This window comes from Phyllobates terribilis, unplaced genomic scaffold (genome assembly GCF_046119375.1).
Source record: "Phyllobates terribilis strain yellow unplaced genomic scaffold, ASM4611937v1 Scaffold_3__8_contigs__length_932513732, whole genome shotgun sequence".
Classification (NCBI taxonomy): domain Eukaryota; kingdom Metazoa; phylum Chordata; class Amphibia; order Anura; family Dendrobatidae; genus Phyllobates; species Phyllobates terribilis.
In genome coordinates, this window is record NW_027362763.1 from 289,410,138 (window position 1) to 289,437,577 (window position 27,440).

Consider the following 27,440-nt stretch of genomic DNA (forward strand, 5'->3'; position numbering starts at 1 on the left):
TGCAAACATGTGGAGCACATGCAGCATTCCACTAAGTCCCCTGCATTCTTGTAGCATTGTCCGCCTTACCGCCGCGGTCCTGCTCCAGCGTCTTCTGGCCTCCCTGCAGCTGCTGCTGGTGTACGCAGCTTCCCTGGCCCTGTGCTTAGGGCACGCGCGCGCGCTCCCTCCCTCTTAAAGGGGCCGTGTGCGCTGTCCTAAAAAGTCCCCGGCCAATCACCGGAGGGCTGTCCCTAGAGGAGTCACCTCCTCCAATATGGAGGTGCCCGTGCAAGGTTGTTACCCCCAGGTCCTCTGCAAGTCAGTCCTGTTCGCCAGTCTGATCTTCTGCTCAGTCCGCTAGCCTGTCTTCTCTTCGGCCCGACAGTCTGTCTACAGTCAAGTCCGCCAATCTGTCTATGGGCTCTGCCCGCCTGATTACCTGGAAGCACCCGCCTGTTGCCTGCCGTGCCTGCCAGCCCGCTTACCTGGAAGCACCAGCCATCTATCTGTTGTGCCGCCAGCTTGCCTACCCGGAACTCTCGCCTGACTATCTGCCTAATCAGCCTGCTTGTCTACCCGGACCACCAGTCAGCCTGCCAGCTGAAGCTCATCCGCTGTACCAGTCAGTTCCTGCCTTCTGACCCATGGGAGTCACCTGCTCTCATACAAGGTCGGTCCCAGAGTGGCACCTGGTCCCTCTGCTCGGTTCCTCCCTGGTTCACGGAGTTGACTGAGCCGCCATGCGACCTTGGTCGGACCGAGTTGATACTTAGTCACGCCCCTCTGGCCCCTCCTTGCACCGCAGCTCAGAGGTTCCACCACCCGGATCCGTAACAATTCTGTTTTGGGTGCGCATTGATGTATCCCTTTTTCTAGTGGTCTCCAGAGGCTGTCTCCTGATGAACCCCTTATCAAGGAAGGAGGGAACTATGTTTTTCTGTTTTTTTCACTTCTAGCTTTAAAAAATGCCTGCTTGGAAAAAAAGAAATTGGATGTTACTTCTATGAAATGTCTCCGGATAGAAGTCACTCCAAAGTTGGCACTGTCCAATCAAAAGGCTGCAAAGAACACTTCAGAAAAAGAACCATTTCCATAAACTTCAAAACCGCTTAAGGATACAAAAAAATCCTCAAAAACTCCCAAAAGAAGGAGCGTTTCCAGGAGCGGTTTCCACTAGAAAGCTCTTTTTTGACAACTTAAAAAAAACAACAACTCTGTGCATATACCCTTAGAATTAAAGGTATTGCCCATGCTTGGGGCTCAAGTCTGCAGTCACTCTATGTGACTGCAGACTTGTGAATCCTCGCAGTGCGCAACGCGTGCTGTCAGGATTCTCAGTTGCTGACGCTGATAGCGGGCGAGCTCCTAACAGCAAGTATGCGATCTACATACATGCAGTCACCTGCTGAATGGAATGAGGCCGGAAGTATGCATATCACATACATGCAGTCACATGATCCAGCGCATCCTGACAGCGTGCATTGTGAGTATTCACCAGTCTGCAGTCACAGAGCCCCAAACCTGGACAAAACCTTTAAAAATGCATCAAAATATGCTGAAAAATACATGTAAAACAACACATAAAAATAGCGCCAGAAAACGCTATTATTCCAAAATTCTTTAACTTGTAAAATAAATGTAAAAAAAATCCATGTGTACCTATCCTTATGTAATTCATTAAAGAAAAGTAATTTTTAAAAAGTCACATTGCATAATTCTGGCTGTTTCCATAGCTAACAACACCCATTTTTTAAAGGGAACCTGTAATGTCCCCAAACACTGTTATCCTGCAGTTATGGGGCTAATCTGAGGGTAGTGGTCCTCTGAAGATGCCAGGCGCAGGAAATGAGAGCCCCATTGCAGGATGAAATTCACTTTATTCCACCTGAAAGCCTCCGACTTTCAGTCAGAGGCGCTGCTTCAGTCACCGCTCAGTACATGGTGAGTGGCGGCAGCTATAACCACCTTCGACACGTAACGTAAGCACTGCAGCCAATCAGTGCTCACTATTGGGCTGGTTTGCTCACACTTCCTTTGGATGAACGTTAGACGTCAGAAAGAAGTGTGAGTGTTGCAGGCCGCTGATTGGCTGCAGAGCTCATGGGCATAACAACATCAGGTGAATGATGGGTGACCCAGCGCCAATATCGTTGGAATGGAGCCGCTGCGGAAGCGTCGGTTAATTCTCTTACACTAAAGAATACAATATTTAATAAGGGAAGGACCAGACAGATGACGCCATTTACAACAGTCATGAAAAAAAGTGCAAAGTGTAAATGGATTTTCTCTGATTTTACAAAGCCTGTGTAAGAGATGAGCAGGAATGTAAGAAATAACCATTGGTGGCTGCATCTCCCCCACATTTCGTTCATCGTGTGACCACTGCAGCCAATCACTGACCTCAGCGGTCATGCGTGTGTTGTGGCGCAAACACCACTAAGGATAGTGATTGGCTGCAGGGGTGATGTGATTGATGTAGTAAGAAGCACACATTTGGTTTTCAGAACATTCCTGATTTGTTTGTTTTGAGACATCCCTTTGATCTCATCCTAACGCTTTCTAAACTGCATGGTGTGCACAGTGGTAGAGATCTGCCGCAGTGAGCAGCCGGGTCCGTGCACAGGGACCCCCGTCCTCCGCACACACTGTGACCTGCAGCTGAACCAGGTGCAGCCGAGACGTAACATCCGCTGCCTGCACGCCGGGCGGGCGCCGTGTGATCACAGGGCTGAGCGGGCTGACCGTGCTGTGAGGAGGGATGATGCTGCTCTGTCACCGCCTCTGCCTACCTATCCCCACACTGAGGCTGTGTGCAGGGCAGGGCAGGCCCCTCCCCCGGATGTGTGCTAGTTGGTACGGTCTTCCCGGCTGTGCTAGGATTCCGGACAGGGACAGCAGTAAGGTGGGAGCGAGGCCTGAGGAGCGCACTGTGCCGGCCGGGTGTCTATCTGTCTGTGAGGGGCACAGCGGGCGCTGAGAGCTGCACCACTGGAGGACATGCCGACACAGAGGGACAGCACCATGTCCCAGCCCGCGGAAAACTCCCACCAAGTCCGGGTCAAGGCGTATTTCAAAGGGTGAGTAGTGCGGGGCAGTGTCTCCGGCGGTGGTGGGCTTCTCCTGAGCACCCGCATTGCTCCACTGACTGATCGCACAGGGTGACTGGCACCAGTAGTGTAGCATGGCATCATAGGTGTGTTCTGGGCAGACACTCATGTATTGACACTTATAGTTTTGGTTCCTGCTACCACTTGTCGCACTGATTCATGCTAAATGGAAGCGCGGGCTCCGCAGGGGGATCCCTGGGTCAGCAGCGCTGGTGGCCCCTCATGGGGGGTGGTCCGCGGGGCAGCGGCACTGGTGGCCCCCCTTGGAGGGTGGTCCCTGGGGCAGCAGCGCTGGTGGCCCCTCCTGGGCAGTGGCACTGGTGGCTCCTCTTGGGGGGGTGGTCCGCGGGGCAGCGGCACTGGTGGCCCCTCTTGGAGGGTGGTCCCTGGGGCAGCGGCGCTGGTGGCCCCTCTTGGGGGGTGGTCCCTGGGGCAGCAGCGCTGGTGGCCCCTCTTGGGGGGTGGTCCCTGGGGCAGCAGCGCTGGTGGCCCCTCTTGGGGGGTGGTCCCTGGGGCAGCAGCGCTGGTGGCCCCTCTTGGGGGGTGGTCCCTGGGGCAGCAGCGCTAGTGGTCCGTGGGGCAGTGGCGCTGGTGGCTCTTCTTGGGGGGGTGGTCCGCGGGGCAGCGGCACTGGTGGCCCCCCTTGGGGAGTGGTCCGCGGGGCAGCGGCGCTGGTGGCTCCTCTTGGGGGGTGGTCCGCAGGGCAGCGGCGCTGGTGGCCCCTCTTGGGGGGTGGTCCCTGGGGCAGCAGCGCTGGTGGCCCCTCTTGGGGGGTGGTCCCTGGGGCAGCAGCGCTAGTGGTCCGTGGGGCAGTGGCGCTGGTGGCTCTTCTTGGGGGGGTGGTCCGCGGGGCAGCGGCACTGGTGGCCCCCCTTGGGGGGTGGTCCCTGGGGCAGCAGCGCTGGTGGCCCCTCCTGGGGAGTGGTCCGTGGGGCAGTGGCGCTGGTGGCTCCTCTTGGGGGGGGGTGGTGCACGGGGCAGCGGCGCTGGTGGCCCCTCTTGGGGAGTGGTCCGTGGGGCAGTGGTGCTGGTGGCCCCTCTTGGGGGGGGGGGCCCTGTCACTGAGTAATTTGCCGTGTAGAGTGTGTATACATACTATAGTTGTGGATGTAGTAAATGAAAGTTCTCTGTGGATGATGTATTTATAGCTGCTGAGTAACGAATGAGACCTTGTAAAGCACTGGCATGGTTTTTACTTTCTGTTCCATATGTTTACTAGTATACCTTGATTACATGGTAAGAAGAAGAAAGTGATAACTACCCTCAGGGGGCATAACTATAGGGGTGCACAGCTGACATGACACCTAGCACCTAAGCCCTGGTACTTGCCACTACATCAGCATTATAACTGGTATATTTGTGGGCTGATCTGGGTTGTGGAGTCTGTCGGTATGAAAGGGACCAACTCCGACTCCTAAAATATATTATAAATTGGTTGCAGTAGTTCAATGCAGTTTGTGGGGAATATTTTTTCTTAAGAATTTGGGAAAGTTATGAAATGTCCTATTCCTCATCTAAGGGTCTAGACTTTTAGCGGAGATGAATCTGTGCTACAGTAAATTTATCACTTAAACATGAGCCATGTATGAGGGAGTCGTGGAGTCGGAGGTTTGGCTTACTGACTCCACAGCCCTGGGGGTGACCTCAGGGTAAATCTCTATATTCACTGTACTAGGCATAGGAAATAATTTCCTCGCTACTGACGTCATCTAAGTCGCAATGTTTTTCTCCACAGTACTCCATAGGTGTGTGAAATCCATGATCATGGTGATAAATGGTGCCCAGACTACACCATGAGCAGTATATATGCTCCCTGCCCCTATGTACAATTATTTAGGATTTGCAGGAAGTTAGGATGGGATCTCTGTAAATCCAGGTGTAAAGAATGGGATGGTCTAAAATGTCAGAACTTGTAGTGCAAGTATATTGTCAAGAAAGCAACATTCCACATCTCCTGTTTCCCAACTGCGGTGTCTCGAGAGGCTGCAAATACTACAACCAGAAACGAGTGAGAATCACATTCAACTACGGAGACAGATCCACAAATTATCCTGCAATCCGTCAGTGCTGCATTAATTATTTGCACAGAAAATTAGCACCCTTGTCCTCGAGGTTGGTAGGGGCACCAATTATTGGACACCCTGTCAGACATCTGAATATACCATGAAGTGCACTGTCTGCATGAAACGGGTAAGAAGTCAATAGAGGGGAATCCAGCTCTTGTCACAGTGGAAAGTAGATAATGGGTCCTCCAGAGTAAGGCGCTAACAAGTCCATGGTTTACATGTAGAGTATTGGTGTGAACTACATAATCATTCACTTCTGCAGTGCTGGGAGCGATCAGCAAATTGTGAGGAGCACGTCCATTAGCGTTCTGTGTGCCGCCATATTGTACCTCAGTGAATGCTGCATCTCGAGTAGAAACCTGATGTATTGTTGAGACACTGGAACATAGCAACGTTTTGCTTTTCTCACAAATCTTATTTAATGCTACAAGAAAAATACCTGTGCAAGGAAACGTGTTATGAAGATAAATCATGAGCCGTTACAATGTAGAAACCATACAGAAAATACTTAGATTTGGTTAGAAAAAACACAACCTGCATAACTGAAATCAATGTTGCCTGCCGGACCCCATTGGGGTAAATTTGGGTTTACATCAGTGTCCAGCCTTATATCAGGTCATCTGTGCCCATATCTGTGACAGCGCCTCAGTAGTAATGTGAACAGAACCTAAAGCACATTTGTCTCGTTGCCTATGGCCTTTTCTTTACATGGCACCTATAGGTACCAAGCTGCATTTGATCTTCCCACCAAGCCCCATCACTGGCCTCTTAATACAGAACACACTGATGCCACCCGTACTGATCACCTGAGTGTAACGTCTGCGGACCACAATTTGACAGTATACAACCCAAGAACAGTCCATGTAGATTTACACATCACACAGTAAGAAACAGCTGTCTATAAATGGGTATAGCTGCAGCCAGCGATATTTGGATAGGTGCCTCTGTATCCCCAATTAGTCAAGCAAAAAGAAACGCACTGCCCTTCTCTTCTTCGTGGCAGCCAGTCGACGGCAGTCTTCACTTCTTCAGCCGGCATCCTCTGGTGTTTACTAGGCCCCATGAGTAGTCACTAGGCCACACACGACCTCATGATTGTGGGACCGAGGCTTGGTAAACTAATAAATGCCAGCGGCACCAAGCCGCAGAACTGAAGACTGTACTGGTCCAACTGCCACATCCGACCGGACTAGACACTGGGCAAGGGCAGTTCAAATTCTTTTGCTCAACTCCATCTATCACGTACATATGTAGCTATTTAGGAATACCCCCTCCCCCGCCAAAACCCCACACCCTACAAAGCAAGTTTTTTAATTTAACTTCCCACTAAACATATGGCCGACCAATTGAACTAATTGTTAAAAACTATACCTGTTACTGGTAGGTCTGATCCTTCAAACTTCATCAGGAGGTCTTCCGTTTTAACTAAATCCCATGACCTTATATGTAAGCGAGGGATGCAAAAGTGTCCAAGGATGACCATAAACCGTACAGAATCAAGAGCAGCCATGACTTGGGCCTCATTTAGACATCACACTGTCCAGGTATGGATCGTGATGTCCAGGTCTGGAGACCTGCGGCCAGTCTGTATATCGTGGTCCACACACAGCCATGTTTCACAGATCCCTGAATTCAGCCTCAGAAGCCCACCAGTCTACATTTTTATTTGTCAATAGAATTCATGACGAACTACTATATTACAGGACTTTGAAGGGGTTTATCAATTAAATAAAATCTCCAGGCATATTTTGTTAAAAAAAACAAAACTTGTCTACCCACCCTTCCCAGGTCCTACACAGTGCCTCCACCGCTGCTCCTGATGACCTGTTATTGTCTGCATTACTGACGTCATGTCAGCGCTGCAGCTAATCATTGAGCTCAGCGACATTGTGCGAGTAGATGGCATTAGCCTCTCAGAGAATCTGAGCTCCCTTATTGGCTTTAGTGCTGCAGACAATAAGTCCGATTTCACACGTCCGTCTATTTCCAGTACCGGAAAAACAGTACTGGAGATGTCCGTGTGCACCTGTGTGTTGCCGCATCAGGATCACATGTATCGGCGTTTGGGAATCAGCGGTACAGTTGACGCTGTTCCCAAGCGCTGGGTGCTGAACGTTGTCCTCATCATAGTTCCCTGCCGGCGCTGCGATCAGCACCAGCAGGGGGTCATGATGAGAGTAGTAGTGTCTGCTCCCACAGTGCACTTGTAAAGATAAGAATAAAATAAAAAGCTTCATATACTCACCTGTCCTAAGTGTCCCCTCCTGTAATCCATGCGAGCACTCAGCAGAGGAGCCGGGGAGAATGCGCAGCTCCGGGCCCGCTCGCTGCAGGAGTCGTTCTCCCTGGCTACTTGGCATGAGTATAAGGATTTTTTATTTTATTCTTATTTTTACAGGAGGACAGTGCAGGAGCAGATACTACTACCATCAGCACCAGCAGGGACAATGATGAGGGTAGCGTTCAGCACCTGGCGCTTGGGAACAGAGCTAACTGTACAGTCATTCCCAAGACCCGGGACGTGTCACACAGATGGCATCCGTGTGCAGCACGTGTTTACACGGACCGATTGACTTGAATGGGTCCGTGTGATCCATGCTGCCGGCCAAAAACGGACATGTCTACGTGTGGATCACGCGGTCCGTGGAAACACACTGACATCTGCACAGACTCATTCAAAGGAATGGGACTACGTGTGTCAATGTCTCCGGTACGTGTGGAAACTGTCACCACACATACTGGACACGCGGACGTGTGAAAGAGCCCTAAGGGTATGTGCACACAACTTTTAGATGTAGTCTTGCAGGCAGAAGACTAAGGAAAATGCCGGGAGTGTTTTTCCTGAAGTATCCACTTGGCCATTTTCTGCGGCGGCTCTGCAACCGTCATTTTTTATTTTTCTTCTGTGTAAAATAGTGAGCAGCTTCTAAGTGTAAGCCGCCTGACGAATGGTCAAGTCACATAACCACCTTTCATCTTTACAAATGGGAAGCTGTTGGTTAAAAGAAGCTCAAAAGACTGAATGTATGCATAGCAAGTCTTTTTTACACTGATGCATATATATATATATATTTTTTGTTCGCACTTTTTTATGCTGTGGACCTGCCTAAAGAAAAGACAGTGTCCACATACCCAAACAGGCACCAGAAGCAGCGACTGATTCTTTTTTTAAGAAAAAACAAACAAACAAACAAAACAAACACATTGTACCTGTGAACAAGGTTGTTGTGAAACCAGAAAACTCTTTTAAGGGATGTTTCCTCTCGGACATTTAAAGTATATCTCTGGATTTTCCATAAATGTCTGATAGATGTGGGTCCCACATCTGTCTTTATAAGGCCACGGCCCCACTATCAGTATTTGGTCAGTATTCAGTCAGTATTTTTTCTCAGGAGTGGGTGCCAAAACCAAGAGTGGGTGATAAATGCAGAATTGGTGACTTGTTTCTATTATACCTTTTCTCTGATTGTTCCTCACCTGGTTTTGGCTCCCACTCTTGAGGAAAAAATACTGACGGAATACTGAACAAATACTGATAGTGGGGCCGTGGCCTAAGGTCACTCTCACACGTCAGTATCTCCGGTACGAGTGGTCACAGTTTCCACACGTACCAAAGACACTGACACATGCAGACCCATTAAAATGAATGGGTCTGTGCACATGTAAGTGTGTTTTCACGGACTACGTGTCCGTGTGCTCCACACGCTGATATGGATATTTTTTTTTACGAATACACTGTCCGCAAAATGTACCACACGCATGACATCCGTGTGACACGTACTGGCGCCTGGGAATCAGCGCTATAGTTAGAGCTGTTCCCAAGCGCCGGGTGCTAACACTGCCCTCATCATGGTTCCCAGCCGGCGCTGCGATCAGCACCAGCAGGGGATGATGGTGAGGGTAGTAGTGTCTGTTCCCACAGTGGTCCCTGTGTAAAAATAAGAATAAAATAATAAAATCCTTGTACTCGCCTAAGTGTCTCCCGCTGTAATCCATGTGACCGCTGACGCCGAAGAGCTGGGGAGAATGAGCCAGTCCGGAGCTGTGCTCAGTGATTGACAGGACACCGCTCCCGAGCTGCTCGCTGGAGCTGCTCATTCTCCCCGGCGTCAGCGGTCGCATGGATTACAGCGGGGGAAACTTAGGTGAGTATAAGGATTTTATTTTATTCTGATTTTTACACAGGGACACTGAGGGAGCAGACACTACTACCCTCATCACTGTCCCTGCTGGTACTGATCATGGCGCCGGGAGGAACCATGATGAGGGCAGTGTTCAGAACCCGGCGTTTGGGAACAGCGCTACCTGTGGTACGTGTGATCCTGATGCGGCACACGGGCCACACACGGATGCAAAACGTAAAAAACATACAGGATACGGATATTTCCGGTACCGGAGATATACGGACATGTGAAACCTTCCTAACAGTGATTTCTGCAAGGCACGTAGGTGCAATGCACAGCTGTTCACTTGCAAATATAGTGGTTATAAAAAGTCAACACACCACTTTAACCCCTTTCTGACATGTGCCGTACTATTCTGTCACATGTCAGGTCCCTCCCTTTGGTGCGGGCTCTGGCGCTGAGCCTGCACCTTTCCAGGCACATGACAGCTGATCTATACAGCTGACGTGCACCTAACAGCCTCGGGAGGAATTGCGATCCACCCACGGCTGTTAACTAGTTAAATGCCGCTGTCAATCTCTGACAGCGGCATTTAACTCGCACAAACCGGAGGCACGTAAATGGCCCCTCCCATCGGCGCCCCTGTCACATGACCGCGGGTCGCCGATAGGTTGGCATGACAACCCGGGGTCTGCAGGAGACTAGTTCGGTTGTCGTTGCCAGATTGCTGAGTGCTGCCCAGCGGTCAGCACTCATAGCAAGTGAGCAATTCTACACACAGGCAATCGGACAACTGCAGCTTCTAGTCTCTCATGGAGACTATTGAAGCATGCAAAAAGTAAAAAAAATATTTAAAAAATATAAAGGTCTAAATCACCCCCCTTTCGACCCATTCAAAATGAAACAAAAAACAAAATCAAATATACACACATTGGTATCGCCGTGTTCAGAATTGCCCGATCCAGCAATATAAAAAAAAAATTAATCCGATCGGTAAACGACGTAGCGAAAAAAAACCTCAAAATCCAGAATCTGGTTTTTTTTGGTTGCCGCTACATTGCAATAAAGGGCGATCAAAACATCGGATCGACTCCAAAATCGTATCAATAAAAACGTAAGCTCGGCGCGCGCAAAAAAATAAGCTTTCACCCGGCCCCAGATCCCGAAAAATGGAGATGCTACAGGTCTCGGAAAATGGCATTTTTTTTTTATTTTTTTATTTAAACAAAGTTTGGATTTTTTTTCACCACTTAAATAAAAAAGAACCTATACATGTTTGGTATCTACTAACTCGTAATGACCTTGAAAATCATAATGGCAGGTCAGTTTTAGCATTCAGTGAACATGGCAAAAAAAACAACAACTTTGGAATTGCACTTTTTTTGCTGTTTAACCTCACTTGGAATTTTTTTTTTACCCTTTTCCATTACATGATATGGTAATACCAATGGTGTCGTGCAAAAGTACAGCTTGTCCCGCAAAAAAATAAGCCCTCCCATGGCCATATTGACCAAAAAATAAAAAGTTATGGCTCTGGGGAAGATGGGGAGCAAAAAAACGGAAAATGGCCCGGTCATGAAGGGGGTTAAAATGTCAGGTTTTTGTCATGTAATAAAAATGATACCAAAAAGAATTTAAAACTGGTGGAGAAAGGTTGAACTTGATTTTTTTTCAACCTATGTAACATAGAAAAAGTTCCGAAATATTTTTTTTATTTTTTTATTGTCACCCATAATATGCTCAAATCGATTGAGCAACAAATTGAAATCATTTTGAGAGGGAAAATAAAAATAACCAAACTAAATGTGGTTGCACAAGTGTAAACACCCTCTTATAATTTAGCACGTGGTTATGTTCAAAATTAGCCAATCGCAGTGAAACTGTTAAATAGTAGACAGTACACAGCTGCCATCATTTACCGTGATTCTGATTAACTCCATATAAAGTTTAGCTGTTCTAGTATGGTTTTCTTAGTTGCATTTTACAGCAAAAGTCATAGTCCATAAACTGCTTACAACACAGCAAAGGGATCTCATTGTTGAGTTCAGTCAGGAGAAGGGTACACATTTTTCTCCAAGGCTTTAGATATACTGTGAAGGTGGTCATCAAGAAATGGCTTAAATTTGGCATAACATTGACATTACCTAGAACTGAACGTCATTCAAAAATTGCTGAAAAGGCAAGAAGAAAACTGATCCAGGAGGCTGCCAAGAAGCCTACCACAACATTAAAGGAGCTCCAGGAATTTCCAGCAAGTACTACATGTGACAACAAGCTCCCAAGTTCTTCATATGCTTGTTTTGTGCGATACAAAAGCATTTTTTTTTTACAAAGAAAAATATCCAAGTCCGGCTTTGTTTTGCCAAAACCTACATCAAGTCTGGCAAAAGCATGTGGGAAAATGGGATATTGTCTGGTGAGACCAAGGTTACTGTCAGCAGATTGTTGCTATGTTATCAAACAGCAGCATGATGTAGGAGCCGATAGTCTTATGTGATGTCACTCACTTACTGGGCTGCTTGTTGAACTTTTGATAGAATCACTGCTTTTTCTGCTGTAGATGTAGCAGTGGTCAGAATGCTGAGTGGTGTATAACTCTGCCCACACCCCTTTATTGGCAGCAAGCTGCCAGTCAGTAGTGGGGGCAGGGCTACACAGATTCGCCTGACTGGTCTGACACATGACACCTAGTCCTGCTGTGAATCTCCTGCTGATAAAATTCTGATTGTGTTAAAGCAGCAAAAACTGCTGAGCAAGTATCACATCCCTGTAATCTGGCTCTGTGCCCCTATATTATGTTGCTCTCACCTTAAATAACAAAAACCTGCTGACAAATTCCCTTTAAAGTCATTGAACTCTATGTTCAATGGAGCTTGACTGGCCTTCACATGAGATCTAGTCCTGCAGTGATCTCTTGCTGATAAAACACTGGTACATTGTTTGTATTGAAACTATAGCACACAGATTAATAAGTGACACATAGCTGGAATCAGGCTTTCTGCCCCTACGTTATGTTGCTCTAAGATTTAATAGCCAAAACCTGCTGACAGATACCTTTTGGAACTATCACCAAAAATTGCAAAGGAAATGTTTGGTGCAAAGCCAACACTGCATAACCTAAAGAACACCATACCCACCGTAAAGTTTCGGCTGCTGGAAAAGGGGCTTAAGTCAAAGTGGAGGGAATTATGAATGGTTCCAAATATCGAATTTTGCAACAAAACCTTTAGACCTCGGCTAAAAAAAACTGAAGAGCAATGACGCTAAACATTCCTCCAAATTAACAAAATAATTAAATTGACAAAAGAAGATGAGAAAACCTTTGGAATGGCCCAGGCCTGAATCCAATTAAAAATTTGTGGGTTGATCTGAAGAGGGCTGTACACAGGAGATGCCCTCACAATCTGACAGATTTGGACCGCTATGGCAAGGAAGAGTGGTCAAAGATTGCAAATTCTAGATGTGCTATGGTGATACTCCTACCCAAAAAGACTGAATGCTGTCATCAATTCAAAGGGTATAAAGTATTCGTTTAAGGGTGTTCATATTTACGCAACCACATTCTTTAAGTTCTTTTCTTTTTTTTCACTCAAAAATGTTTGTTTTTCAACTGAAATGTACAGATTATGCGTGACATAAAATATCTGAAATGATTCCTGCATGATTATTTCTTTTCTTTTTACATGGCAATAACCTGGCCTTTTTATGGCTGTTTAAATTTTTTACAGCCATTGAATGTAATTTACATGAAGTAAGTTTATTAAAATAAAAACCCAAAGATTGGCCAATTAAGATCTTTCCGAGTAGTTCAGGGTGTCTATGGATTTACACTGCTCAAAGAAATAAAGGGAACACTCAAATAACACATCCTAGATCTGAATGAATGAAATATTCTCATTGAATACTTTGTTCTGTACAAAGTTGAATGTGCTGACAACAAAATCACACAAAAATCATCAATGGAAATCAAATTTATTAACCAATGGAGGCCTGGATTTAAAGTCACCCCCAAAATTAAAGTGGAAAAACACACTACAGGCTGATCCAACTTTGATGTAATGTCCTTAACACAAGTCAAAATGAGGCTCAGCATTGTGTGTGGCCTCCACGTGCCTGTATGACCTCCCTACAACGCCAGGGCATGCTCCTGATGAGGTTGCGGATGGTCTCCTGTGGGATCTCCTCCCAGACCTGGACTAAAGCATCCGCCAACTCCTGGACAGTCTGTGGTGCAACGTGACGTTGGTGGATGGAGCGAGACATGATGTCCCAGATGTACTCAATCGGATTCAGGTCTGGGGAACAGGCGGGCCAGTCCATAGCTTCAATGCCTTCATCTTGCAGGAACTGCTGACACATTCCAGCCACATGAGGTCTGGCATTGTCCTGCATTAGGAGGAACCCAGGGCCAACTGCACCAGCATATGGTCTCACAAGGGGTCTGAGGATCTCATCTCAGTACTTAATGGCAGTCAGGCTACCTCTGGCGAGCACGTGGGGGGCTGTGCGGCCCTCCAAAGAAATGCCAAACCAGTTATGCTGAAGGATCTTGCAGGCAGCAGATCGCTCTCCACAGCGTCTCCAGACTCTGTCACATGTGCTCAGTGTGAACCTGCTTTCATCTGTGACTTTGCCAATCCTGGTGTTCTGTGGCAAATGCAAATTGTCCTGCATGGTGTTGGGCTGTGAGCATAACCCCCATCTGTGGACGTCGGGCCTTCATACCACCCTCATGGAGTCGGTTTCTAACCGTTTGTGCAGACACATGCACATGTGTGGCCTGCTGGAGGTCATTTTTCAGGGCTCTAGCAGTGCTCCTCCTGTTCCTCCTTGCATAATGGCGGAGTTAGCGGTCCTGCTGCTGGGTTGTTGCCCTTCTACAGCCCCCTCCACATCTCCTGGTGTACTGGCCTGTCTCCTGGTAGCGCCTCCAGCCTCTGGACACTATGCTGACAGACACAGCAAACCTTCTTGCCACAGCTCGCATTGATGTGCCATCTTGGATGAGCTGAACAGCCTGAGCAACTTCTGTGGGTTGTAGAGTCCGTCTCATGCTACCACGAGTGTGAAAGCACAAACAACATTCAAAAGTGACTAAAACATCAGCCAGAAAGCATTGGTACTGAGATGTGGTCTGTGGTCCCCACCTGCAGAACCACTCCTTTATTGAGGGTGTCTTGATAATTGCCAATAATTTCCAACTATTGTCCATTCCATTTGCACAACAGCATGTGAAATTGATTGTCAATCAGTGTTTCTTCCTAAGTGGACAGTTTGATTTCACAGAAGTTTGATTTACTTGGAGTTATATTCTGTTGTTTAAGTGCTCCCTTTCTTTTTTTGAGCAGTGTATTAGCATGAGGCCGGTCTCGCTTGTCTGTGAAATGCGGCCCTTGCTAGTATCTCAATAACTGGCCCGACTGCTGGGTTTCCCGTCCTGACTTAACTGCTTCATATATGTCTGGCGATTGGGCCTAGTATTGCGATATGAGTACAGTTCACATTTCATGGTCTTGTGAACCCGTCTTTGAGTAATGGGGAATTCCTTTCTTGGTGGCGTATACTGCTCTCCTCTTCTTGCAGAACTGAATTTATTTTTGATTGAGTTTCTCTAATTTTCTAAAAGTATATAAAATATACAGACTGAAGTTTTTTTGCAGTAATTCTTATTCCCCAAAACCCCCTTTTACATAATACATTCTGTTTTATGCTGTACTATCATGGCAGCTATGTGTAAAACTGTGGCACAGTCACAGGCTTGCAGAGATGACAGATGTAGACTTTCAGCTTCCAGTATTTGTTTTATTGCATTTTTGTTCCTCTTCAGTAAGTCTTGTGAATCTTTGGAATGTAGTGTCACATCTTCTGAATGTCCTGCCTGAAAAAGATTTGTCCTTACCGTGTACATTTTGCCTTTTTAGTAAAAATCCCATTGATATGAGACTCCTAACAGATGTTGGGTGATGACCACCAATGGCATCTGTTGCTGGTAGCATAATATATGTACTCGGAGAGGCATATAAATCTGGATTTTTATGCACAAAGTCTGTAACAATGCAATTATACATTATTTAGTTTTTTTTCTAGAATCCTGATGCCGAAACGCGTGGGCAGATGATTTGAAAGCAGAAAAGGGCGAATAAGAAACTTTACAGGAATGCGATGACTATATAATATAATAGTAATGATGGTGTCCATATAGTGATGCACCAGGTGATTAAGCTCTGTATGCCAATGCGCAATATTGATGCTCTATAGAAAAATGTCTGATACTGGCAACGGGAGAGGAACGTGAGTGTATAAAGAACACATTACAAAATGTTATGTCTGAATTTTGACATTTAGCGCTGCTCTGAGACATCAGGGTTGAAGGGGAAGCAGAGTCTGAACTTAAGCTCTGTCTGATGGAGCATCTCAAAGGGGCACTCTAATTTTATGATGTTATCAAGTACCATTCTGCTTAGTGAGGATTGAGCCTCAGGGGCAACCACCGGTCTAAAAAAATGAAAATTAATGTAATTCCTTGGCAGTTCCCCTACACCAGGGTTCCCCAACTCCAGTCCTCAAGGCCCACCAACAGGTCATGTTTTCAGGATTTCCTTAGTATTGCACAGGTGATGTAACTATTGCCTGTGCTGATGATGGAATTATCACCTGTGCAATACTAAGGAAATCCTGAAAACATGACCTGTTGGTGGGCCTTGAGGACTGGAGTTGGGGAACCCTGCCCTACACAACGGATAGCTAAGAGTAATGATGTAAAGGGAATGTCTGAAGTCCCTTTACTATGAACAGTGTTGGTGGTCCGGGCAGTGCAACTCCCACTGTTTAGGAAGTGATGGCATAACCTAGTGATGTGCCATCATTTACTGTAGTGAGCAGCGGAGACCACCTGCACCACTTATATTAGGCTGACAGGTGCCATTACATGCAGGGACTGCACTCAGGTACATAGCTAGTGCTGCTGTTAGCTGAGAATTGTATGCAGTCCTTGCAATGCACTGTAACCTGGATGTATCAGCAGATCTCACTGTCTACTGTCGAAGCCTTCTAAATCTTAAATGCTTTATCCCTTGCCAGGAGGAGGAAACCAAAACTTATGTCGTCTTATATATTTCATCTATTTTTTTGAAGATGCACTTCTCTATTTAGTGCTGTTTCTTACACAGATATTATTTTATCCTAATATATAGAGAAATATTTAGAAGTCCATGGCCCCGATTCATCAAAGCTTTTACGCCAGTGTTCTGGCATAAAAAGCTTTGAAAAGTTGCAAACTTTTTGCACAATGCAGGCTTGTGCCAAAATGTAGTTTTTGATGTTTTTGCCCAATTCAGACAAAGTGGGTGGAGCTACAAGAAACAAAAAAACTGACCAGCACCTCCATTTAGTGTGAAAGGGTGCAAGCTGCAATGACTGCATAACATACAAAAAGAGAACACAGCAGCACTCTGTAAGGGCCACGATATATGCAAACACTGAAAACATAAGATCTAAACTATATTTTTGCTAAATAAAGTGTACTTACAAAAAAAGTGTACTTACAAAAAATGAAGGTTCTTAGCGCATAAATTGGCCAATTCATGTATGCCAATCAACCACGACAGGGTGACCTCCTACTGATGGGTAACTATCCTTCTAATAATAAAGTGGGTGGAGCTGGTACAGGGAGTGGTGATTCCCTCACTCCGATGCTTCAAATTTATGATGAGCGGTAACATGCCTTTTGTCACAAATATTGCTCCAGTCTGAGTGGAGTAAGATTTGTGTCGAGGCACACACAGAGATGCATGCAACTTTAGGCCTCGTCTGATTTATTAAAGTGAGAAACAATGACACCTGCACTACCAAAACCATTGTACATAAGAGGTAGGAATGACAAATGCTTTCAGCTCTCTTGCTGTCAGTCTATCTCACAACAAATGGCATTGTGGGTTATAAATAATTGCAATAGAGAATGGTGGAGAAAGGTTGAACTTGTTGGACCTGTGCCTTTTTTCAACCTATAACTGTCACCGCGTATATGACGAAAAAAAAAAGAAAAAGTGCGTCTCTTAATGAATTAGAAGCCTCACAGTTCACCCATCTCCTCATCAAGACCAGCATGAAAAATGTTGGTCTTGATGATGTGGCCTGTATGCATACAGGCAGGCGAAATTCCACAAGATTTTTTTTCGGTGTAAAACACGTTGAAATGTTGCAAAAGTTTTGTGCAACTTGTAGTTGCGCAAAAATTTAGCGACACTTGCCTTTTACTGCCAGTCTTAGCCAGCACTGCCAAACTGGGCAGAGCTACGACGGAGCGTGGCGAAGCCCACTCAGCAAGTTCATCATAATTTACATGTCAGAAGTGGCATAAATTACTCCAGAATTGTATAGCAGCCCATCTGGAGTAACAATTCTGGCGAAGACGTCTGACAATTGTAAGAGGTGCCTGACTTTAAGGAATCTGGGCTATAGTGTTTTGGTGTGTTTTCGTAGCATTTTTATCAGAATACAGCATGTTCTGGGTATAGCGTTTCTTAGGAAAAATGCTGGGACAGCCCTTCAAACACGTGACAGTATTGATATCATTTCAAAGTCTGTGAGTGTTGAAGGCCAAAAAAAAGAGTAAGGACGGGTTCTGAACAAGGCTGTGGAGTCGGTAAGCCAAACCACGAATGCCTCAATTTCCCAGACTCCACAGCCCTGGTAGAAGGAGCCTCACTACTGAGCGTGTATATAAAGTGCAGCACTGCCTCACTACTGAGCGTGTATATAAAGTGCAGCACTGCCTCACTACTGAGCGTGTAGATAAAGTGCAGCCCTGCCTCACTACTGAGCGTGTACATAATGTGCAGCACTGCCTCACTACTGAGCGTGTACATAAAGTGCAGCACTGCCTCACTACTGAGCATGTACATAAAGTGCAGCACTGCCTCACTACTGAGCGTGTATATAAAGTGCAGCACTGCCTCACTACTGAGCATGTACATAAAGTGCAGCACTGCCTCACTACTGAGCATGTACATACAGTGCAGCACTGCCTCACTACTGAGCATGTACATAAAGTGCAGCACTGCCTCACTACTGAGCGTGTACATAAAGTGCAGCACTGCCTCACTACTGTGCATGTACATAAAGTGCAGCACTGCCTCACTACTGAGCATGTACATAAAGTGCAGCACCGCCTCACTACTGAGCATGTACATAAAGTGCAGCACTGCCTCACTACTGAGCGTGTACATAAAGTGCAGCACAGATTCATCTCAACTAAAAGCCGAGATCCTTAGATCAGGAACAGAACAGACATTTATAGGACATTTCAGAACTTTCCCAAATTCTTATGAAAACATTTACAGCACATCCTGCATTGTGCTACTGTACCCAATTTATTATATATTTTAGGAGTTGGTGCTATTTATACCTACTCCACGGCCCTGGTTCTGACAGCCATATAGGAAATTGGACTATTTGCGTCTATGAGCTCGTCCGCATTGGCTCAGCTGCCTTTACAAATAGTGCATGAATTTCTACACAGGCCGTCTGTCTGCTTGGAAAATATACCTTGCACAGTGGCTGTAATGGGTCTGTGTGCTCTCCGTTGTGAACACAGTCCGCATATACACTCGTCTGAACAAGCCCTAACTCTGAAAACCTACTTATGTCACATATGCCACATCTGTTGCTTCCATAGTAAAGCTAGCTTCAGCCCTGCATTGTGGTTGCTCTGAATACTGTAGGAGGTGACTTGTGATGATCTTCCTTACCGATGGGATGTCGGTCCTCTCACGAGGGTGGCCGGCCAGCTTGAGAGCAGCTTAACTCCTCAAAGTTTTACTGCAGTGCAAATACAGGTATTTTCCCTTCTGATGCCAGTCAGAAGAAAGAATATTGTCGCTATCAACCTGTCATCTTCCTGGACATGGTGATGGTTTGTGGGCATAAATCTTGCTGACAGGTCCCTTTAACATGCATTTTCCAGCTTTGTCACAGAAGTATCCACTAACTGATTTCATGTCATTAAGCAGGGTTGTCGTCCAAAATCATAGTAATAAAGACATGAATGAAATGGTAATTTCAACAAACTTTGCTTGTTCTCAGTTGCTTGGGACCTTTCTGTACGCAACATTATTTTTAAGGAAGGCGAGCACACAAAGCATTAGCAGTAAAAGCTGCCTATGTTTGCATGACTGCCTGATCTGCAGTGAACCATCTTCAAAATCTTTTTACTTAAAGGCCCACTAATCTAAAAATGCATTAATTACTAGTACAGCTTTTTATCACTGTATATTGGGTAAAATGTTTATAAAGTTTAGCACATTGTGTTTGAAAAAGTAGAAAACCAATTCTCAAAATGGTTCTAATACTAGTCCATTACATTAAAATTTTCAAAATCCATTCCATTTATAAGTTGTCAAAGGAACAGAAAAACAAAAATGATGAAGTGCTATATCCGTCACTTAACAAACACCTATGGTGCCCATCGTACCCTGGTGACTTACATTTGGGTCCTAGTTCCATTGTGGTATCCTTCCTTTTGATGGGAAGATAACTTGGCATGTTGCACCAAACATGATGGAGCCTCTGATACAATGTTAGCTGTTTTTTTTCTTTTTATTCTTTGGTTTTGTGCATCTTTTAGACAGTGTTGCAGCTGTTGAATTTTCTTTGGCAAAGCTGCTTCATATAAATACCGGCTGCTGGTTTCCTGAAGCTGTTCCACTATCTGCGTCTCTCACTATATGCTGTGGAGTATAAAGAGCAGACCACACGCAAAGACTGAGCTTGTCACTTCTTTTAACTGCTTCAGGGTTTTTGTGCCCTGAAGTGGTTAAAAAACAAGGTGACATGAGATGGAACATGTGCACAGCAATGTCGATTTGACATTGCTGTTCATTTTATGGGGAGCTTTTGCTGCACTTTTTCAGGCGGGGTCCACTTGAAAAAAACGACCTGTGCACATATCCTTTTAGGTACACTTTTTCGGCCCGTGAGTATTACTTTTTAAAAATAATTTGCAAATCTCGCACATGCGCACCGCTCATTTCGGCAGCGTCACTGTGTCTCTGAAGCCAGGTGTACACTTCCCAGCTTCAGAGGCACGTACTGCGAATGATCGGAAGTTTAGAAGTTGGCTTCCGGTCATGCGCAGTGTGCCTCTGAAGCTGGGAAGAGTACACCTGGCTTCAGAGACACAGTGACGCTGCCGAAATGAGCGGTGCGCATGTGCGAGATTTGCAAATTGTTATCACGCCCACAGGGGCGTGATAACATGGAGAGAGGGCTGACCAGTTTGGGGCAACTAACGCACCATCGACTAGTCAAAGCTCTCATTAGCATAGGAAACGGAGACATTATAAATGCTTTTGTATACCTTGTTTTTACTCAATAACATTATGCACAGGGCTGTGGAGTCTGTATAAAATGGACTGACTTTGAATCCTAAAATCTATAATAAATTGGGTACAGTAGTTCAATGCAGTTTGTGGTGAATATTTTTTTCATAAGAATTTGGGAAAGTTATGAAATGTCCTATAAATGTCTGTCCTATTCCTGATCTAAGGGTCTAGACTTTTAGCGGAGATGAATCTGTGCTACAGTAAATTTATCACTTAAACATGAGCCGTGTATGAGGGAGTCGTGGAGTCGCGGTCATGGAAATTGAGGAGTCGGAGGTTTAGCTTACCGACCCCGCAGCCCTGGTTATGCAAGGAATTTACTCATACATGGGTGAATGCCGCTGGGTTGGAGGACATGGGGGACCTGACAGGTTCTCGTTTGAAGAGTACAATTGGATTGTGCTTTTTCTTCTTGATGACCGGTTTACATGCAATGTATATGTATACAGCATGTAGTATAGTAGTGATACTCTGTACATATTTAGTATATGGTTTGTTTTACTTGTTTGTTCTAGTATAATGAGATAAAGATGCCAAATTATGATGCTGTATCATGGTAGACATGACTGCAGTAGTATAGGTGCCGTTTCATTTGTGTGTAGTGGTCTCTCAGTGGGAACAATAATAGGTGTTGTGTTCTAGTTCAGTGGCAGAGCGAATGATCGCTTTCTGCCCAGCCTACTTGTACTGTGTGACACGTTATCACTGATATTGTAATTTTGAGTCACTTATACTGTCACTTATTTAGAACGCCTACAACGTGGGGCTGTTTTCTATTACACTCCCAGGTATGTGACACGGGGGTCTCCAGGTATGCAACATTCTTCTAGATCCTTGGATTGTAAGTTTCGGGATAGTCATACCCGTGGGAGGAGGTGACTCGCTACTTTCACACATTTCTGTGCTGTCATGTAGGTGTCATGTTTCAAGGTCCTATTTATTGTGTGGTATGTTTGCAAATGAAGTAGCTGTATCGTCAGCCGGGCTCTGGATGACTGTATGCAGCTAATTAACAATAGATTTTAGCACTGAATAAAATTCAGCCTCCGTCTTGAGCCCTTGTTAAACCTAACGTTGTGTTCACACAAGCTTGTTTCAAAGGGAACTTTCCAAAGAACAGAACTAACTATATACTGTGTATAAAGCGTTGCGGAATATAACGGCGCTATATAAGCAAAGCATAATGATAATATAGGTCGTTAGCATCACCCCAATATGCCCAGTACTTAACAGCTATCCTCTTACCGGATGAGACATCAGTTGAGCATTTCCCCCGACATGATTTAAAGGGGTTTTCCCACGAACAAAAGTTAATTTTAAAAATTGTGTGTCTGACCATGTATGGAACATACCACATCTCCTGGGCAGGGGAGGAAGCAAAAGACAATACAGCACGGGATCACAGCTGATTCATTCTGTGAGGTAAAACATTGCTTAAAAACGGACAGGGAAATGTTTTACCTCAAAATGAATCAGCTGTGATCCTGTGCTGTAATATCTGTATACTCTTTTGCTTCCTCCCCTGCCCAGGAGCTGTAGTATGTTCCGTAAAAGGTCAGACACAATTTTTAAAATTAACTTTTGTTCGTGGGAAAACCCCTTCACGTGTTTTTCTGTCTTGGAAAGTGATTACCTATCTCTAAGAACGACCATATTTTCTCATTTGTATTACAACCACAATTTAGAATCATAGAATGTTAGAATTGGAAGGGACCACCAGGGTCATCTGGTCCAACCCCCTGCTCAATGCAGGATTCACTAAACCATCTCAGACTCATGTCTGTCCAGCCTCTGTATGAAGACTTCTTTTGGAGGAGAATTCACCACCTTTCGTTTCTTTCCGTCTGTAACCCGTCATCAAACCAGATATTGTGGCCATAATACCGACCTGAACATACAACTGCAAAATGATTGTGTGAAAAAGTCCTGATGGGGACCTGTCATCTGATTCATGCAGCGTGAACCATAGTCAGCATGAATCCAACACTGGCCGCATTATTGCCTATTAATAAGGAGACCTGTAGCTCTAAGGAGGTGGAGCAGGGAGAAGCCACTGAGGGACCTGACTGATTCGTCATCCAAAAGTCGTAGTCTCTGACAGGCTTTCACAGTATGTTTCCTCAGATGTGCTGCAACATTTCAGAGTAAGGCATAAACTGCTATAATAATTCTGTCCAGTTTGGGCAACATGAATTTTGTGGCAGGTTTACTATAAAGGGATTTTCCCACGAATAAAAGTTGATTTTAATCAACAGATCTTGAAATAATAATAAGTTCCACAATTGGATGGATGAACTTTTGTTTGTGGGAAAACCCCTTTAAGGAGTCTAAGGCTTAGTGCCCACGATGCAGAAATTTTCCTGCGCATTTCTGCATCTCCTTGGCCGAAAAACGCATGCGTTTTTTTGACGCCTATTTGCATGCGTATTTGCCATGCGTTTTTCCAATGCATTGTATAGGCAAATACGCATGCAGAAACGCACATGAATTGGTCATGTCTGTATTTTTTCTGCGAGTAAAATCTGCACAGAAAAAATCCTGACCATGTGCACAGAACTTGCAGAATGTCATAGGAAGTCATGGCATAAGGTATGCAATGCTTTTCTGGAGCGTTTACGCGCTGCAAATGCGCACCAAAAACGCATCGTGGGCACACAGCCTAAATTGTCCAGGACTGAAGTGTAACAGACTGTTTACAAAGACCAGCGGCACGATATCGCTGCTGATCGGTCAGCTTTTCTGCTCGGTGGGCGTTTGAATGCTCCGTGCGTGTAGGCTGCCATTGTTCTCGATAGTGTGCGTTCTGTTTACACAGGATGATGCACCACCAAGAACGATAATCTTTTATGCTCTATAAGAGATGATTTTACCTGGTGAAAAATTGTTTTGCTCATTCATTGAGTGAATGGCAGCGTGTATACACGGCAAGACAATCTTGATTTGAGTGTTTTTAACAGTGCTTATTCACGATTATCTCATTGTAAGTGCCCCTTTAGGAAAAACATTCACAAAAAAATTCACAGCCATATGAATGGCAATGAAGGTCTCCCATTTAACACAGTAGGAGTCAGTTTGTGTGCTTTTTTTTCTCACTTTTGTGTACTATCATAAAGATTGTCAGGTTACTTAAGTGATCTGAATGGCTAATCTTGTTGAGTTGTAGTAAGTTTGAGCCCTTCCCAAACAGGTCTTGTGTTCTACACCTGGAAAGTGTGATCCTGTTCAGATCAAACCTTGGTGACTCACTTAATGAGTTCACCCATGATCTCAGGGTATGGTGTAATCGTAATTATATGTTTGTCTTTCTGATTAGTAATGCCATCATAATGCTGAACTGTTTGATTTCCTGTTACATTTATTTCTTGCATTCCAGTTTTGGTTTGGGCAATGACAAAAAAAATACATTTATATCGATTTAAATTGCATATGGTTCCTTATTGCCTAAAGCTGGCCATATGGTGTGGATAGCTGCAGGGCTGTGGAGTCGGTAAGCCAAACCTCCGACTCCTCAATTTCCATGCCTCCGACTCCCTCATACACGACTCATGTTTAAGTGATAAATTTACTATAGCACAGATTCATCTCAGTTAAAAGTCTAGACCCTTAGATCAGGAATAGGACAAACATTTCATAACTTTCCCAAATTCTTATGAAAAAAATATTCTTCACAAACTGCATTGAACTCCTCTACCCAATGTATTATATAGTTTAGGAGTCGGTCCATTTTATACCGACTCCACGACTCAGGCTCCACAGCCCTGGATAGCTGTCACCCAAACCTGCTTTGCCATCCTGCTCCCCTATATACTTGCACCCTGGGCTTGGCCCATAATATGTTAGTAGGGTGCAGGCAAAATGCCGCTGACAAGCATCGGCATTGGTCTGTCTTATTTAAAAACAGGTTATGGTTTGTTGTAATCCAACATCCCCGTTCCTTCCCCAACATCTACCATCGATGGAGCGTTGGGACATCACCATACATAGATGGTTTGCTGTTCCCATCAACAATTGTCGGGCTGCCGTTCACTTAATGTATATAACTAACCATTATTTGCTATACAAGTTCAGTGCTAGTGACAAGAACACTTTTATATTATTTAAATATACACCCCAATCTCATTTTATTAATAAATGCATTATGTCAAGTTTGATTTACTCTCAGACTTTGACTCAAGGCAATGATTTCCAATCTGGTGACCTGATTATCGTTTTTGTTTTTATGGAGAACCTTGTAAGGATCTGTTCACATCTGCTGACTGCACCTATGTGACAGATAAAGGTACGGTATGTAAGGGCACATTTATAAGTGCTGACTGCTGCCGTTAAACGACCCCCGATTGGCTGCATGCAGGCTGATCAGCAGATTGTCTGAATGTTGCATGCACTCAGAACAATCGTTAATATGATCGTTCTGCGCACATAGAACATAATTTTATTGACAGCACAGTTGTTAGTTGGTCAGGTGATTACTTTTAAAGACTACTGCAGTCTCAGAATTATTCAGCTCCTTCATGACAGGCGTCTTCTTTAGCACTTTAGTCTGTTATGACCAACTGCAAATATTGCCAGCTTCTGGCAGCATTTCTGAGAAATCTTAGCTCATTCCTCATGGTCAATGGCCTTCAAATCACTATTATTCTTGGGTCTGCATTCTGTAACTGTCTTCTTTAAATCCTTCCAAAGATTTTCAGTGGGGTTCAGGTCAGGCAACTGCGAGGTCACTCCAGAATATTCCAGGGGTTCTTCTGAAAACAATCCTTGATGGACTTTGAGATAATCTTTCTTCTGTTAAAAGGTCCAATAACACCCAACATTCTTCGCAGAAGACATGATGTTTTCTCTGAGAATTTCCTGATACTTTATTGAATCCATGTAGCCCTCCACATGCTGAAGTCTTCCAGCGCCAGTGGGAGCAAAGCAGCTACAAAATGTCACTAAGCCACTGCAATGCTTTGTTGTAGGCAGTGTAAAGAACTGAAAAAAAAAATGTGTTAAGCGTTAGTGTGGGGTCAGTAGTAGAGGTGGGCGAATCAGGCGAAATTCAAATTCTCACAAATTTACCAGAGAAGTTATTCTACGTGGATTGAATGATTCCAGAGGCTATGTAGCGTTAAGAGTTCAAAAACAAAAACAAAAAAACCTAGCAACTTCTGCTCACTTTACCGCTAAGAGAGTCGCTGCTTAGCGTGAAGATGCCCGGGGATTCAGCACTCGGTGGCCATGACAAAAAGAAGCGACGAGGACTGGACAGGTGACAAGAGGTGAGCAGTAAAGTGAGTATCAGTTTGTTTTAATTTTTTTGATGACTCCTTATGACTGGTAGCCACTAGTGATGAGCGAGTATGTTTTGTTAGCTGTTTGACAGCTTTAATACCTGTGAGGAATGTCTATTTCTTACACTTTCCTCACATGTATTAAAGCTGTCAAACAGTCGCAAATCATGCACACAGGAGTGATTCAAACATAACACCGAGCAGCTATAAATACTCGGTGCTCGCCCGAGCATACTTGGCGAAAGGGTTAACAAAACATACTCTTATCACTAGTAGCCACCATTTTGCTGAATCATATAAAAATCTACATTTGGTGAATGCAGATTTCCAGGATGTCCCCCTGACAGCACCATGGCGGTTGTCCTTCTTATCCTTACAGGGACAGGAAACACCGAGGTTAAAAGCCCTCCCCTCCCAACACCCCTCAGTGTTTTTCCTGTCCCTGTGAGGATAGGAACAGAGGTGTGGTGCGCAGAAGAGCGTACCTGCATGCGGGCTCAGGGGATCGGGCGGCTCAGAACTTCTCCTTCCTCCTGGGAAGCAGCCTATGGCTGACACCCCCCCCCCCCCCTGAACAGGGGTTCCTCAGCCTGGTCAGTGCAGCGCTGCTCCTGACCCAGGAGCCGCTTCCCTCCGGCGAGGGCTCTTGGCTCCGGCGCCTGCCTCCGCACCTGGTTCCGGCCACGTGTGCGCGCACTTCCGGTGACGTCATGGGAGTGCGCGCGAGGCAGAGCGCGAAATTTGAAAGCGGCAGTCGGTGTGCGTTCCAGGATGGAACGCAAAAGGCAGGGAAGACATCAGACAGGTAAGTATAAAAGCGCTTGCCTGTGTCTGGCTTCCCTGCTGTGCTGGAGACTGCATGATGGAGGATTTGGGAAAGCCAGAGACCCCATCTGAACCACCAATGGTACATGCGAGTGGGGGCAGGACTATCTAGGGGGGAAGAGGGTAACCCACCAGTATTAGTCAAAAGGTTGCCTCCTAAATTCCACAGGATAAAGGCTCCGCTAACCCACCAACGACGGTAAACAAGGATAAAAAGTCGGGGGGGGGGGGGGGGGGGAGATGAAGAGATGCCCCATATGTAATTGCAGGTTGCCTGAAACATGGCTTAAACAGTTATGCGAAGGCTGCACTGAAAAAATTGTGAAGGATGAACAACCAACCATCCTTTCGGATATGAGGTCAATCATCAGAGAAGAGGTCCGGGCCTCCTCTTCGGGTGTAGTTTCCCCCCAGATGTCTCTGCCAAGTCCCCGGGCAAAAAAGACCGAGGTGGGAGATGGAGCTATCCTCAGAGGAAGAGTTACAGCCCTTTGCTTCTGAGGAGGAGGAATATATAGCTTCAGATCCACCGGAGGAGGGAAAGAGATATCTTTTCTCAGCGGCGGACACAGACGAACTGCTAAAAGGGGTCAGAGACAGTATGCAGGTGGAAGACACCCAGCCATCGCATACAGTGCAGGATGAAATGTTCGGGGGGTTAAGATCCCAGAGACACAGGGTT

General features: G+C 45.4%; 1 protein-coding gene across 1 annotated transcript in view; it reads left to right on the plus strand.

The window, feature by feature from the left end:
• Window positions 1-2,754: 2,754 nt before the first annotated feature.
• Window positions 2,755-27,440, plus strand: part of PRKCI (protein kinase C iota) — an 87,053-nt gene continuing 62,367 nt past the window's right edge. Inside the window, exon 1 of the mRNA XM_073674877.1 lies at window positions 2,755-3,059. Coding sequence (XP_073530978.1) covers window positions 2,980-3,059 — 80 coding nt within the window. The 5' untranslated portion in view covers window positions 2,755-2,979. The remainder of the gene's footprint in view (window positions 3,060-27,440) is intronic.